This window comes from Orycteropus afer, unplaced genomic scaffold (assembly GCF_000298275.1).
Source record: "Orycteropus afer afer isolate SDZICR_OR568_19922 unplaced genomic scaffold, OryAfe1.0 scaffold00079, whole genome shotgun sequence".
Lineage (NCBI taxonomy): Eukaryota > Metazoa > Chordata > Mammalia > Tubulidentata > Orycteropodidae > Orycteropus > Orycteropus afer.
In genome coordinates, this window is record NW_006921666.1 from 4,174,179 (window position 1) to 4,189,761 (window position 15,583).

The following is a 15,583-nucleotide window of genomic DNA, read 5'->3' on the forward strand; positions in this document are numbered from 1 at the left end:
AAAGAGGGGGAGGCCTTCAACGAGATGGATTGACACAGTGGCTGCGATGATGGGCTCAAGTATAGCAGGGATTGTGGGGCTGGCGCGGGATCAGGCAGTGTTTCGTTCTGCTGTGCATGGGGTCGCTATGAGTCAGAAACGACTCGACGGCACTTAACAACAACAACAACAATTAGGGAAGCACCAGGCTACAATTCAAGTTCAGGAAAAAATACTCAGTCTCCTTCCCAGCCCACCGTCTCAGCCAAGTCTCTCACAGTCTCTCCCCCAGCAGTGCATGTCCCTCGGTGTCTTACTCAGCAATGCCTGTCTCTTGCATCTCTTTCTCAGCAGCACTTCTCTGTTTTGGCAGTGTTTCTTTCAGCAGCATGACTTCCTCAACCAGCAGTCAAAGAGAGTTCTGCCTCTAGGAGGCCTCCTTTTGAGCCCAGCAGAGTGGCCAAACTAGCCAATCATAGCATCAGAACTCTAAGCACCGGAGAGAGAGTGGGAACCTCCCAGAACATTGTTTTGTGCCACTTCCAACAGAAATACTCCAGGTGGACAACTTTAGCAATCAGGCGCTCCTCAGTTGCTCATAGCAAATCCCACTTTGGAGTTTACAAAGACTTATGGGTAGAAAAGCCACACTAAGTAATTTACTACACTGCACAGGCTGACTGGGGCACAGGAGTCAGGCTGGAGCATCCTAAGGTTGTCACAGGTAGTTGGTATTTGTTGACAGTTTTTATACTGTAGCTATTTTTGAATGTGCGAAAGGGAATTTTACAACGTTGAGAGCCAAGGAAAGAGAAATGGAGAAGAAGCTTCTCCTCTCAAATGTGTGAAGGGCTTCTGACTCCCAGGCCCAGCTTGTCGTTGATTTTGTTCTGGCTTGACAGGTGCCACAGTCGCCTTCCTTTGGAATATTGGAAACTGAGGAAACCAGTCTCTGACCTTTTGGCAGTTTTTCCATTGGGACTTTTCTTTCCCCTCTGGGGAAATATATCCATTTCCGCATTCCTCTTTCTCCTTTTTCTTTCCTTCTCTCTATTCCTTGGTCACTTTTCTCCCTCCTCGTCCTGATTCAGGACCTCATTTTTCTTTCACTGGCCAGTCTCCCAGGAATGGGCCAGGTGAGACCTCTGGATGAGATCCTGTGTCAGCCTCTGCCTATGGCCTCCTGCCATGTGTTTTATTTCACAGCAAATTCAGGAAGGCTGAATGAGGGAGCCCCTTATTGGCCCTGCCCTCAAATTTCTCTTCCTAACTGTTCAATCTGCACTGTTCACAGGGACTTGGCTGTGACACAGAGAGGGTTTGTTTCTAACCGAGAGCTCTGTCAACAAAAGATTCTTTGCTCTGCAACAGCTGCAGGAGGAAATGTCACGTTGGCAACTCCTTGGACATTTGTCAGAGGAAGCCAGCATCTGTGGGTGCAGCTGTAGGGAAGTGTAGGGGACAGAGAAACGTTCTAAAGGTCTCTTATCTTTTTGTGTGTTCCTTCTCTCCTCAGATGCTGATAGGTCTTGCTGGCTACCTGAGTGGATATGATGGTACCTTTTTGTTCCAGAAGCCTGGGGACAAGTATGAGCACCACAGCTACATGGGAATGAGAGGAGTAAGGCTTTCTGACTTGCTATAGACTGAACCTGACACCTCACTCAGTCAGAAATGTTACAGGTGGAAGCCCTGGGAGGTGTAGATAAGGGATTGGGGTGGTAGGGGAGGCAGGATAACCCAGGCAGCCAGACGCCATCTCCTGTAGTCCTGGCGTTGGCCTCAGCATCCGGGCAAATTCCACATTCCTCCTCTTGACGACCACAGCTGCTGGAGTATTGCCTCTCTCTTAGGACCCCTTCTTAAGATTCCAGCATGTCTTACTTCTGCCCTGAGGTTCCTACTTCTTTCCCCATCAAGGTTTCAGGTATACACAGGGTTTTTCCAACCTGATTTAAGGGAGGCCATGTGTTTGTCCTCGTCCCTCTGTGCTCTGATTCCCAGCAGCAGCTCTGATGGAACATGGCAGGGCCTAAGCACCCTACTCTCTGGGAGCCTATATCTGAAGCTAACTCAGTGCCATCTAGTTGAATCCAATTCATAGTGACCTCTCCTTGGGTTCCCAAGGCGGTATCACTACGGAAGTAGATTGTCCAGCCTGCAGCCAGGGGCTGTACAGAGGATTGCACTGGTGCACTGGTAGGTTTGAACCGCCAGCCTTCTGGTTAGCAGTCAGTTGCCACTACGTCACCAGAGCTCCTATACCTGTAGCTAAATGAAGCCTAAAGAAACTGACCTCTGACATGGGGCTCCCAGAGCAATTTGTGTTTACAAAGCTCCTTCTTTTAAGGACCTCATAGCACTTAGATAAATGGCTGTTTATTTGGACTAATCGTCGGATGATTTGCATGGTCATGTCATGCCATATTAAACAGGTGTCCCCTGCCTTCATGTTCGCATTATGAAATGTTTCTTCCTAATGCCTATTGAGCACCACGTAGCATACACAATTGACTAAGGGCTGGACTCACTGTGGACTTATGAAAATTGAGAAGGCCAAATAGAACAGCCTCATTTCCTTTAACACTGGGCACATTGCTTTCTGCTTGACAAAAGGTGGCAACCTGAATGGAAGGGAGAATGTCTCCTTGCCTGGGCCTCCCTGTGTCCTTTCTCTGGCCTGCTGACTTGGACATGCTGTGTGCTGGATGGGAGTTGTTGCGAGTTGCCATCGAGTAGACTGGCTCCTGGTGACCCCTGTGCAGAGTGGAACTGCGCCATGGAGCTCTCGAGGCTGTGGCCTTTAGAAGCCGATCTCCAGGGGCACCTCTGGGTGGGTGTGAACCTCTGACCTTCTGGATGACAGGGGGCTGATGATGAAAAGACAAAACCTAAAATCAAACAATCCTCCAGATGCTGAAGCATCTTTTTGCCCAAATTAAAATTCTTCCTATGGGTTAAAGAGTGGATTTCTGGTGTTGAAAAAAAAAAAGTCAGGAAAGAAATCAAGGGAATAGGAGTTCCAGTAAGATGGCAGAATAGGCAGACAGACTGCACAGACCCTCTTCACCAAAGAAAAGGGGAACGAATTAACACAGATACAGAAGATAATCCTGGAGCCCTGAGCTTTGAAGGGAAGGGTATAGAAGTGGACTGAACTCCAACTAGTAGAAGAACTTGTATGAAAACACCAAAAAAGGAGACATACGGAGCTGTGGTCTGTCAGCGATCCTGATGGCACCGGACAGCTTAAATATTGCCAAGGGGTATTATGACCTAAGAATTAACCTTAAAATCGGCCCTGCTAGCCAGAGGCTGCACGGAGGACTGCATTGGTGGCTGTAAATAAAAGGGGAAGCAGTGAAGAGGAAGGCAGGCTGAGCTGTGGACTTTTGCCTGTCCAGAGGGCACAGCCATTTTGAATGTTTACAAGCAGTTTGACCATTTCAGATATTTAAAGCTACAGCATTCTCCTAGATTCCAGGGATTTAAGAATAGGCTCCACTTGCCAGGAACCACAAGGACATCCTGGACACCAGCGACTGGAAAGGTACGATATTCCCCACACCCTCTTGATGAATGGAAGTGTGGCCATCCCTCACTCCCACCCACCTTCTGGGCTGGCAGGAATTCCATCCCAGTCTGTGTGGTCAGACAGAGCCTGGGTGCCCTGCCCCGGCCAGTCCTGATCCCCCCCCCTTTTTTTCTTTGTTTTTGTCTGTTTTAAAATTATTATTATTATTGTCCTTTTTAGTTCTATTCTTTATTCTTCCCTTCCCAGGTTCTAGTTTTCAGCTTTTTCTCTTTTCCCTGTTCTTGGTTCCCAGTTTTTTCTTTCTCATGGCTAACCCCATTCCTTGTTTTCTTTTTTAAATTTTTCACATTTTTTTCTTCATTGTTCTCCTTTTCTACCTTTTTCCTCTTATTGCCCTCTCCCCAGATATTGCAAGTTTTTTTTTTTCTTTTTCTTTTTTTTGGTTATTGTTCCTGTGTGTTTACACAGTGTGTTTTTGGTCACTTGCTTTTGCTTTTTTGATGGTTATTCTATTGTTGTTTTTGTCTGAGTGGGAGACAGCAACAGTCCCCATATGACACAACTACACCCACACCCCCTGCAGCTTCACTTACTGAGTGAGAGCCACTTCTTTATTTACCAACTTCTTTCTCTTCCAACTGGCCAATGATAACGACCACCAAGAAGAGCCTGATTCACCCTTAGCTACTCTTTACAAACAGTTACCAGAGATCTAAATACAACAACATCATAATGCCTCAGAGACAACAGACCATCACAGTCCACACAAAGAAGCAAGGTAAAGTGGTAGAAACAAGGGAGCAGGATACAGACCCAGAATACATCCCTGAGGAAGAAGCAGCATTGGAAGTCCCTGATAAGGAATTCAAAAGAATTATATTTAGGTATCTTCAAAAGATTGAGAGACAGATCAAGGAAACACTGACAAAATTAAGGAAAACACAGATAAAACCATAGAATAATTTTGGAAGAAAATACAAAAACAAAATAAATGAGAAATTAGAAATGATACAAAATTTACACACAGAAATCCAGAAGACTAATACTAAATTTTCAGAAATAGATAACACATTGAAAGGACAAAGGAGTAGAATTGAATCAATGAAAAACAGGATGAATGAGATTGAAAACAAATACCTGAATACTTCTTGGGAAAGGGACCAATCAGAAAAAAGATCAAAACAAAATGAAGAAAGCCTAAGGTTCATGTGGGATACCATCAAAAGGAATAATCTACATGTGTTCAGAATTCAAGAACAGGAAGAGAAAAATAAAAACGTTAAGAAAATTGTCCAAGATTTATTGGAAGAGAACTTCCCTGATATGATAAGAGATGAGAATATATCCATTCAGGAAGTCCAATGAACCCCAAATAGGATATACCCCAAAAGAAAATCACCAAGACATATCGTCATCAAAGTCATCAAAACCAAAGAGAAAGAAAGAATTCTAAGAGCACCACAGGAAAAACAAAAAGTTACTTGCAAAGGACAACCAGTAAGAATAAGCTCTGTTTTCTCAGCAGAAACCATGCAAGCAAGAAGGCAATGGGATGGTATATATAAAACCCTGAAAGAGAAAAATTTCCAATGAAGAATTACATCCAGTAAGAATAAGCTCTGTTTTCTCAGCAGAAATCATGCAAGCAAAAAGGCAATGGGATGGTATATATAAAACCCTGAAAGAGAAAAATTTCCAATGAAGAATTACATACCTGGCAAAATTGTCCCTCAGATTTGATGGTGAAATTAGGAGATTTCCAGATAAGAAATTGAGAGAATAATGCAGGAATTCTCTAAAATATTGAGGCACCTTCAGAGAGGTCTTTCTCAATTTGTACCCATGGCTTCACATAGATGCTAACTTACCAAGCACTTTCTATGTGCTCATAAACCTTTGTCTTATTTAATCTAAAGTGTAAACCCTATGAGGTGGGAACTTCTGTTTTTCACATTGTACAGATGGAGAGGCTGAGATCCAGAGATGTGACTTTCTCAAGGTCACAGCTAACAGTGATAGGACAGGCCAACACTAGAGTCCCCAACCTGAAACCACTGTGCTATCTGCTCACACCTTCCTGGCATCTTACATGTTGACAGGACCTGCTGAACTTTGTTGATTTCAGATCAGTGCACAAGTTGGTGCTTAGCAGAAACATGTGCTGCTTAATTTGCCTCTTCACTGTTTACCACCATTTTCTTACTTATAGAGATTTCATATGATTTTAGGTAGCTAAAGTTTGTCAAGATCCTTCCTCTTAAAGTCCCACAGACCCCTGACACCCTGATATTTGACTGCATCCCTTTTCCTTCTCCAGTTCTGTGCATTCCTGGGTTCCTGTCTGATCCCCTTTGCCTACCTCACTGTGTTGGAGCTCTCCAAGTCTCTCCCAGCAGCACTGCTCACCGCTGCCCTCCTCACCTTCGGTAAGTTGTCTTATACCACATCTCTTGGGAAATTGACTGCCGCACTATTAACATTTAAGGGTCATATCTATGGGTCCAGGTCATCATTAAGTTTAGAACTGTATGCAATGTATAAACATGTTATTCACTGATAATATCTACAGATATATGTAGCAAGGCTTTCTATTGCTGCAGGGGAGAGTTGGCATGGAGAATCCCGAGGAATAGATAATTTCCAGATTATCTACATGTGAATTTAGAACACATAATAAGATATATTTGTGTGTGTGTTTGACGGATGTAGAATTCTAATTCTGCCACTCTTAGGCTAATGTCAAGATTAGTTTGCATTTCCTAAACTCATTTTAACTGAATGCAAGGGCAGATACCCTTAGAAGTAGCTGGGTGACAGGGGAAAGCAAAATGGCCATGTACATATTTGTTGTGACTACTTACATGGATACAAAAAGTTGACCATAGAAGTTGGTCCTGTTGCTAGCCTTGTTTTATGAGAGTGAGTTCTTGACCTCACAGAGCTCACCATAGAGTCCAGGCCAATTTAGGTGGGTATTTTAGGGGTGGTTTTGGCTTTGTTTTGGTAGCTATTTCACAAGATGGTAGGGCCTTCTGTACAAGACTGGTGGGTTTTTCCTTGTGGTTTTAATTTTCCTCCTCAGTTATTCATTCATTCAGTCATTTATTCATTTTTCATTTAACAGCTGTTTGTCTAATGCCCACTCTGTGCCAGGCCACTTTCCTGGGCCTCATCATAACTGATGAGACATTCTGCTGTCATTGGGCTTACCTTTTAGTGAGGAAGACAACAGATAAGCAAGTCGATTACTAGTCTACAGTGTCACATCTTGAGCAGTAAGTGCAAAGTGAAGAGTATAGCAGGGTAAATGATAGAGTAATGAGACGCATTGCTTCTGGGCGTAAAGTGAAGATCTCCCTGAGGAGGTGGTTTTGGTCAGAGACTCGAGTAAAGTAAAGGATCAATCCATGCAGATATCTGTGGGAAGAGTATTCTGGGCAGATGGAACAGGCAGAGCAGTGGTTCAAGGCAGTACTCGGTAGATTGAAGGAACAGCAAGAAGGTCAATGTAGCTGGAGTGGAGTGGGTGAGGCAGAGGGTGGTAGGAGATGAGGTTGGATAGATAGGCAGGGGAAATACCAGGCGGGCTTTGAAGACCACTGTGAGGAGTTGTTTATGCTAAGTGAAATGGGAAGACATTGGAGGGTTTTAGTTGGGACATAATATAAGGAGATTTAAGTTAAAAAACTAACCAGCCAAACAAAAAAAAACACCACCTGTCTTGGCAGCTGTGTGGAGAATCACCCTTCAACAGAGACAGTTACATGAAACGTGAGGCTTTTATCTGTGTAGGTTGTTGGTGGCCACATTAGCAGGGCGGCAGAACTCCCTTTTTGTTCATGGAAATGAAGAAGAGCCCAGCGCTCAGGACTGTTCCATCTCAGTGCATGACATGATCCTTCTTGGGTCAAGGAAATGGAACTGGTGTGAAACAGTTTTTCATCACTGGGCTTTTAGTACACCCCAGAGCTGTGGCCTTCTCCCTCCCTGATGACTCAGTGGCCCATTTATCCTTGACTGCCCAAGTGCTTACATGCAAAGGGGACTGTTTCCTATTGCTGCGGTGTTTGGTTTTCAGTGGGCCCCAACTCTAACTCTACTTTTTGACTAGTAAGCTAATGTTTTTGCAGACACAGGATGCCTCACTCTGTCTCAGTACATCCTCCTTGACCCCATCCTGATGTTCTTCATCATGGCTGCCATGCTGAGCATGGTCAAGTACAACTCCTGCGCAGACAGGTCAGAAACACAATCTTGGGCGGGGGGGAGGGTCAGAAGCTCTGGCAGCTCCAGAATTCCTATAATGGCCAGGGCTGGGGTGGGAGCCTAGAAGACTTGTCTTGAAGCTGAGTTTACAGGAAAGCATACTTTTTTTTAAACTTACATTGACCATTTTAGATGTTTTTATTTTGGTTTTACATAAGACTGAGAAAATGTCAATTGCCTGTTTTCTAAGAATATTATTATTACTTATAAAATAAAGGGGTAGGTTTGATTAATGATTCATGGATATTATGGAAGGGACCTAATACCCTCTTCCTCCCCATCTGTCTCATAAGCCAGCTGTTTGTACCACTGCCGGTTAGGAGGTCCCAGAACAACTGTATCCTTCACATTCTCCATCTTAGAGGAGCAGGAACTAGAATAGATGCTGCCTGGGAACTGTTTGTCTCCCTGGCCTCAATAGTTGTGTCCAGTCCTGACCTAATGGTAGAAATAAGAAAGGTTGGCTTAAATGGTCTACTTGACTCTGAGTCAGGAGGATTCCTCCAGGTTCTAAAGCTGATCTGGATGGCCTGGTCTTCCCCTGAGACTAGTCTTTCCATATCATTCTTCTGCCTTAGAGAGTGGAATAGGTCATCCATTCCATTTAAACCAAGAGAGCTGACCTCTCCCAGGCGTTTCCAGAAGGCAACTTGTGGCCAAGCTCATTAAGCTACGTTATGTTAATCAGACCTGATCCAGTGATGACTGGCCCACACTGACTTTGGATAATACTCTCTTTCTGCCATGTTCATTTCCACCTGCCATTTCTTGAATATATACTATGTGCCAGGTACTGTGCTAGGAGCTGAAGGTACAGAGGTGTGTAGGTCTTGGCTTTTAAGAAACATTTACTCTTGGAAGAAGAGGTAGCCAATATTCAGAAACTTGCAATGCATAGAAAAATGGTTAGGAGCACTAACCTTGGAATCTGACTTCCTGGGTTAGTACCATGCTCCACATACTAGTTGTATGACTTAACTTCTCTGTGCCTCACATGTAAACAGATAGTAGGATTGACCTCATGAGGCTGTAGTGAAGATTAAAAGGGTTACTTGTATAAGGTGCTTGGAACTGTGTGTGGTAGTTGGCTTTTACAAGATCTGGAGGTGACACAGAGGAGAGAGCTTACTGAATCTGGTGGGCTCCTCTGGAGTTTCCTTCTGCTCCCACTTGATGGTTACTACTGAAGAATGAGCCTCTGGCTTGCTTTTAAGCCCTGCAAATAGCCAGCAATGCAATGACCTTCTCCCCAGAAAAACATCCTGCTCACTCCCACATAGAAGTTTGCTTGCAATTTCAGGGTTTCACAGACATGCCCGCTGTGGAGCCATGCCACAGCCCCTGAGTTTAGGAACCCCCAAGGCAGAGGGCACAGCTTAGCCTCTCTGAGTCAGAAAACCTCTGCCCTTCCCACTTGCTGCTCTTGCTTTGAGTCTGGTTCCAGCTGCCAAACTGAACTGTGTGTCTTGTTGGTTTTCAGGCCCTTCTCTGCCCCCTGGTGGTTCTGGCTCAGCCTGACTGGCATATGTCTCGCTGGTGCTCTAGGGGTCAAGTTTGTTGGCCTCTTTATCATCCTGCAAGTGGGGTTGAACACCATTTCAGACCTTTGGCACCTGTTTGGAGACCTCAGTCTTTCACTGGTGAGAACCCACATGCTTTTAGAAAAGTCTTTGCTCCCTGACCCAGCTCAGCCAGTGGCCTTTCTCTGCCTCTGCTCAGGAGGTGGAGTGACTATGTTCTGGGCCACAGGAGGGCTGGATCCAGCTGCCCTCTGTTGGCAGCAGGATGGCAGGGAGTGACCACGGCTGAGAGGCTGGAGAGGCATAAAGGGAGAGAGAAGATGGACCACCATCTGGGAATTCTCTTTTGGCATTTGTTTCTGTGATGTCTTTTAAATGCTCTACAAACTACCCAGCCAGGAGATTCTGTCCAGCTGAGCTCAGGCCAGATGTGTGGCAGACACTGACTACATGGGGACCATCGGTGAAATGGGTGAAGTGACTTTCTGAATTTTTCCTGACTCAGCATCTCCACATTTAGAGGCTAGGAAGGGCCTTTGGGTCTATGACAGTACTATGATTGATCAAAGGCTGTTCTCTGCCAGGTACTGTGCAACAGTGCTTTACCTTCCTTATCTCATTACTCCTCAGAACAACCCTCTGAGGCAGCTAGATGGTACCCTTGTTTTACAAACGAGGAAGCTGAGAGCTAGAGAAGTCCCACCTTTCCAAACATTGTATAGGTAGTAAGGGGTAGATCTAGGATCCAGACCTAGGTTAGGCTGACTCCGCCTCTGAACTTAACTCCCAACAAGTCCATTTTTTCCTTGAGAAAATATATAGAGACCACCCACTGAGTGTAAGACACATGAGTAAGACATGATTCCTGACCCTTAGAGACAATGGAGAGAGACCCAAGTAAAGACAGTTACAATCCAGAGAACAAGTGCTGTGGGAGCATAGAGCAGGGGCACTAGCCCACTCTTGCACAACCCAGGAAGGCTTCTGAGAGGAAGCAGAGGCCTGAAGTGAAGCTAAGGAGCAGTGAGCCATGTGCTCTGTGGGGCTGGTCCTGTGCAGAAGCATCAGGGCAAGGAAGTGCAAGGGGTTCAGGGAGGCTGCAGCGCAGAGGGGTCTGGTGAGTGAAGAGACTGAAGACGCAGCTGGCACTTTGTGTTGCAGTGACAGTTTGGGGTCCTGGGTGAAGGGACTGGGGGTGCAGCCGATGGCTAGCCTGTGTTGAACACCCTATAGCACTTGTGGGTGGGTATTGTAGAAGCACTTAGGGTTCCCACATATTCTTTCCTATTGGCTTTTTTCTTGTTTTTTATCATTATGATTTATACATTAAAATTTATATATAAGGCACACATAAGGTATGAGGAATAATAAAGCCCTGTATGCCCACCATCCCACACTGGCCTCTGTTTGCAGGTGACTGTGGGAAAACACCTGGCGGCACGCATCCTCTGCCTCATAGTGCTGCCCCTGGCTCTCTACACGGCCACTTTTGCTGTTCACTTCATGGTGCTGAATAAAAGGTACAGCCAGAGCCTTTCCGGCCATGCACTTCAGGTCTGCCTTTTGCCTCCAAGCCCCTGGATGCACTGTCTGATTTCCTGGGTCTGTGGCTGGGGTGGTAGGAGGGGTACCCGGGGCTTGGTTCTGTTCTCACCCTGTGTCTTCTATCCTCTGAGTGTCTCAGGGGCTCAGAAAGGTAAGCACCCTGACCTGTATGAAGGAGAGAATTTCCTAACAGCTACACTGCCCGTTAGCCCTGAACAGATCCCTTGGTCAGCAGGAATGGGCAACAAGGGTGTGGAGTGGGAGTGATAATAACAACAATCACAGCACCCGCACCAGCTCCCAGTTAATGGGGATCTACTAAGTGTTAGCATTTTGTGTACTTTGTCTTATTTTATAAGTCACTTGTGATTCTTTTGATTTTCTTATATTCCTAGTTTGTAAGCAGCTGAGGTTCAAAAATGTTAGCTATCTTGCCCAAGGTCACCCAGCTAGTAAGTAGTTGAGTTGGGATCTGGACCCTGATTTCTCTACTTCCATCACCCACGTCTGCCCTCTGCGCCGCTTCAATTATACTTCTTTTAAACTGACAGCACAGAGCCATTCCAAGGGCTCCTGGGAAATTGCCGTGTTCACTCCATGAACATGTGCTCTGCTGCTTCTCCCTTCTCCACAGTGGTCCTGGCGATGGGTTCTTCAGTTCTGCCTTCCAGGCCCGGCTTTCAGGGAACAACCTTCACAATGCCTCCATCCCCGAACGTGAGTGTCCCTGGGCCTTTACGAAGGTGGAAGACCAGAAGGGTTTCCTGGGATCTGAATTGGAAAAGACATGTGTGATAGTTTGAGTTATGTTAGCCTGTAGATGACAAAGTGTGAGAGAGATCCAGTTAGATCTGGTAAGGGTACTCAGGCCAGTGAATCAGGACAAGGGAGATGCAGAGGAACATGTCCTAAGCAGCAAAGTCTTTGAGCCGGAAGAACAACTTCACTGCATCTATGAAAGGATCCAAGCCAGCTCTGTGGGGAGCCACCCAGAGAGAACGTGGTGACAGAACAAGACTCTCCAGGGCCAGTGGCGGATCCCAGCACAGCATTCTGTGACTCCCACCCATTTGTTCACAGACAGTATCTGAACAAGTGTTAGCCATGTTGGAAGCTGTAGGAATGGACACCCTCCAGAGCATAGAGCCTGGTGTAGAGAATCTGCATACACCGTGACCACGTGTTAAGTCCATAAAGAGGGAACATAGAGCTATGGGATCGAAGGATGCGAGAAATCACTTCTGCTGGGGGCTGGAGGGAATCAGAGGTGCATGAAGTAAGTTGCCTTAGAGCTGGGTCCTGAAAAATGCATCGATTTCAACAGGTGGAGGGGAGGAGGGAGCACATGAAGCAGAAAGGATGGGATCACAGCCGAGGATGGGGCAGACTCGAGGCACATGTCATACTCAGAAAAGTACTAGAAAATAAGGTTAAAAAGATAGTAAGTCCAGATGATGGGGACTTGAAACGTGTGGGTGAGGTGTTTGAGTTCATTAAACAGGTAGTGGAGACCCAGGGGAGGTGTTTGAACAGGGAGGAGGCCTGGAAGTCTGTGCTGGAGAGAGATGACTGGTGGCAGAGTACATGATGGCTTGAGAGGGGATGAGATTGGAGGCAAGGGGATCCTCTGGGAAGCTACTGCAGGAGCAGCCTCAGGGGTAAGATAAACAGGCATGTACAAGGGAGCTCGGACACGGAAAGAGAGGTGGAGAGATGTGACTGAGGATTTGAGCCTAGGTGATTATCTCATTGAGGCAGGGACTGCAGCTTACTCACTTTGTCTCTCCAGTGCCTTATGCAGTGTCTAGACCACAGTGGGTTCTCCAAGACTTAGAAAGAATGAGAAACAGGAAAGGTAGGAGATAAAGCTGGTTTGGAGGAGCAGGTACTGAGTTCCATATTAGAGAGGTTGACCGAGGTACTTGGGGAAATCCATGAACTAGACTCAGTGGGCTTGGAGCTGATGTTTTCAAAGGAAGAATCAAGCACGTAAAGGGGTGAGTGATGCTGCGGCAGTGGCTGTGATCTTCAGGGAACTGTGGAAAGAGAACAGGGCTCAGGCCAGATCACTGGGGAATGCAGGGGGAAGAAGAACTAAGGCAGGAAGCTGCCAAGGGGCAGTGCAGGGCCAGAGAAGGGGAGGGAGCATTCCCAGAAGCAAAGGTGGTCAGCAGTGTCCAGGGCTACAAGTGCTGGCCTACATAAAAACTTAGAAAAATGGAACAATGGGGTTTAACAAATGCCACTCATTATTTAAAAGGCTCACCTCAGCTATGACCTCTTTCATCAAGTTTCCCTCTTCTCGGAAAGGAATTTGTCCTACCCTGCTCTGGGTTCCCACTGTGTCATGCATTGTCATACCCCTGCTGAAGCACTTGTCCATTGTCACTTGTCAGTGTGTGAAGCCGTTCCCCCAGCCAGGGCTCTTACAGGGCTTCAGCCAGCTACCTCCACCTTTGGATCCACTGTGTAATTGAAGCTGTGGTAGTTAAATTTGTATGTCAGCTCAACTTGGCTGGGCCTGGTTGAATGGCTAGGCAGCTGGTAGTAGTTATTCCCCATGATGAGACTGGCAATCCAGCTTCATGGTAGGATCTACCACAAGCAGCTGAGTAGCTGCCTTTGGGTATGTGATCTGCTTCCCATATATAAGAAACAGCTTGGGAATGGTCTCTAGTTTATGGCACGCTTGGACCCCGCATGTAGCTGTGTCGTTGTTCGGCAAGCCTGCCATGCTCTGCCGACCTTGGGACTTACGTTGTTGTGATGTACCATTGAGTCGGACCCGACTCATAGTGACCCCTCCTTGGGTTTCTGAGGCAGTATCACTACGGAAGTAGATTGCCCCATCTTCCTTCCGAGGAGTGGCTGGTGGGTTTGAACTCCCAGCCTTCTGGTTAGCAGTCAAGTGCCTTAAGCACTATGCTACCATAGCTCCCTTGGGACTTATAATGGACTTAAATTAATGGCCTGCCATGTGGTTTGGTAACATTGGGACTATGCCTTTTTGCTTGTCAATCTTGGGTTTGTCAGCCTCAGCAGCCAGCAGCTGTCTGAGTGAAGAAATGCCTCTAGCTCCAGTGGGCTGAGAGCAGGAGGCAGAGCTGAACTCCAAGGTTGAGGGGCTTTCACCCAGCCCCTAGAGCTTGGCACTTTGACTTGGACTTAAAGCCTCCAAACTGTAAGAGAGTCAACTCCTGTTTGTTAAGGCCAACCCATTTGTGGTATATTCTTGTCAGAGCGGCACTAGGTAATCAAAACAGAAGCATTCTGTTGATTGAGTGAGCAAAGGAGAGAAGGAGTAGGTCATCACTGCTACCAGAGAGACCTTGTTCAGTAGAGTGGTGAATTGTGGGGGCAGCCAGCTCACAGGACATTGACAAGAAGGACAGTAATAAGAAAATAGGCTTCCCAATAGCCCAGGGCCTGCAGGAGAAAACCTCCTAGGCAAGCTGTTTACTGTTTGTTTTTCTCAATTTGGAGTTAAAAAAAAAAAAAAAAACCCTATTGAATAGTTACTTTGAGTGGGTACTAGATTCAAAGGCACAGAAGGATGTTTAGTGCAAATCTATCTTACAACTCTATTATAACATTATATCCTAGAGAGTTCTCCAGATGAAGACACAGACTACTTTCTTTATTCCATCGAATGGATGTATAGATCTTGACTGAAGGACAAATTCCTTCAAATATTTTGCTATTGCAAACAGTGCTTTGATAATAACACTGTTAATACCCAGCTTCTTCTGCAATCTTCAGGAGATAGGGATGGGAGGACACAAGTGAACCCTATAGTAGCTGCCTCTTGAGTTGACTCAGCTGGAGTAAGAAGGCAGCTGTCAATCAGCTTTAGACAGCCCTGGTTCAATGAAGAGTCTAGAGGGTTAAGTAAGTCCTGAACCCCAGTCTGGGGCAGACTGTAGCTCACACCTTCCACTGCCGGCTTTCCTCTCAGACCTGGCCTATGGCTCTGTGATCACGGTGAAGAACCTCCAAGTGGCCAGCGGCTACCTCCATTCCCACCGGCACCTCTACCCCGAGGACATTGGCGCCCGCCAGCAGCAGGTCAGTGAGCCTTTGTGTACTTCTATTGCAGCAACACAAAACTGTTTGCCATGACTGAACGTGCCATTCTCTTTCTTGCCTCCAGTCCTTTGTGACCTCTTTCTCCTTCTGCTCCCTTATCTCTGGCTAACTTCAGCTTCTTTAGGCTTCAGCTGAATTGCCAGAACCCCACCACGACCAGGACTTGGTCAGATGTCCCTCTTATAAGAGGCTTTCTCAGCAGCCCCTGCATGCCATGTGGTAACCCTTTTCATACTCTTGTCTCTTTGCTCCTTGACTGTTAGCTCCTGGAAGGCTCAAGTGCCTAGTACAGTGCCTGGCACACAATAATGTGTGTGAATGATCAGTAACATGTAGTTATGAACACAGACCCAGGAATCAGACTAGTTAATCCCAAATCCTGGTTCTTTTAGAGTATGACTTTGGGTAAGGTACTTAACCTTTCTGTGCTTCAGTTCCGTAATCTTTAAATTGGGGGAAATGAGTAATACCTCTCTCCATATTGGATTATGAGGATTGACTGAGATAATACATGTAAAGTGCATATATGACTGTTAGCTACAAGTATTATCTGAATGAATGAGCAACACTATGTGCATGTTACACAGTGTTAGATGTGGCTGTATTGGAAGGTGCCAGAGAGGAAGAAGCAGGATGTTGGAAAGGTTTGTGC

At 46.1% G+C, this 15,583-nt stretch overlaps 1 protein-coding gene across 1 annotated transcript in view; it reads left to right on the forward strand.

Moving 5' to 3' along the window:
- Window positions 1–15,583, forward strand: part of POMT2 (protein O-mannosyltransferase 2) — a 49,674-nt gene that overhangs the window by 13,775 nt on the left and 20,316 nt on the right. Inside the window, 7 exon segments of the mRNA XM_007941409.1 lie at window positions 1,496–1,600; window positions 5,832–5,940; window positions 7,645–7,753; window positions 9,261–9,420; window positions 10,714–10,820; window positions 11,480–11,562; window positions 14,801–14,914. Coding sequence (XP_007939600.1) covers window positions 1,496–1,600; window positions 5,832–5,940; window positions 7,645–7,753; window positions 9,261–9,420; window positions 10,714–10,820; window positions 11,480–11,562; window positions 14,801–14,914 — 787 coding nt within the window.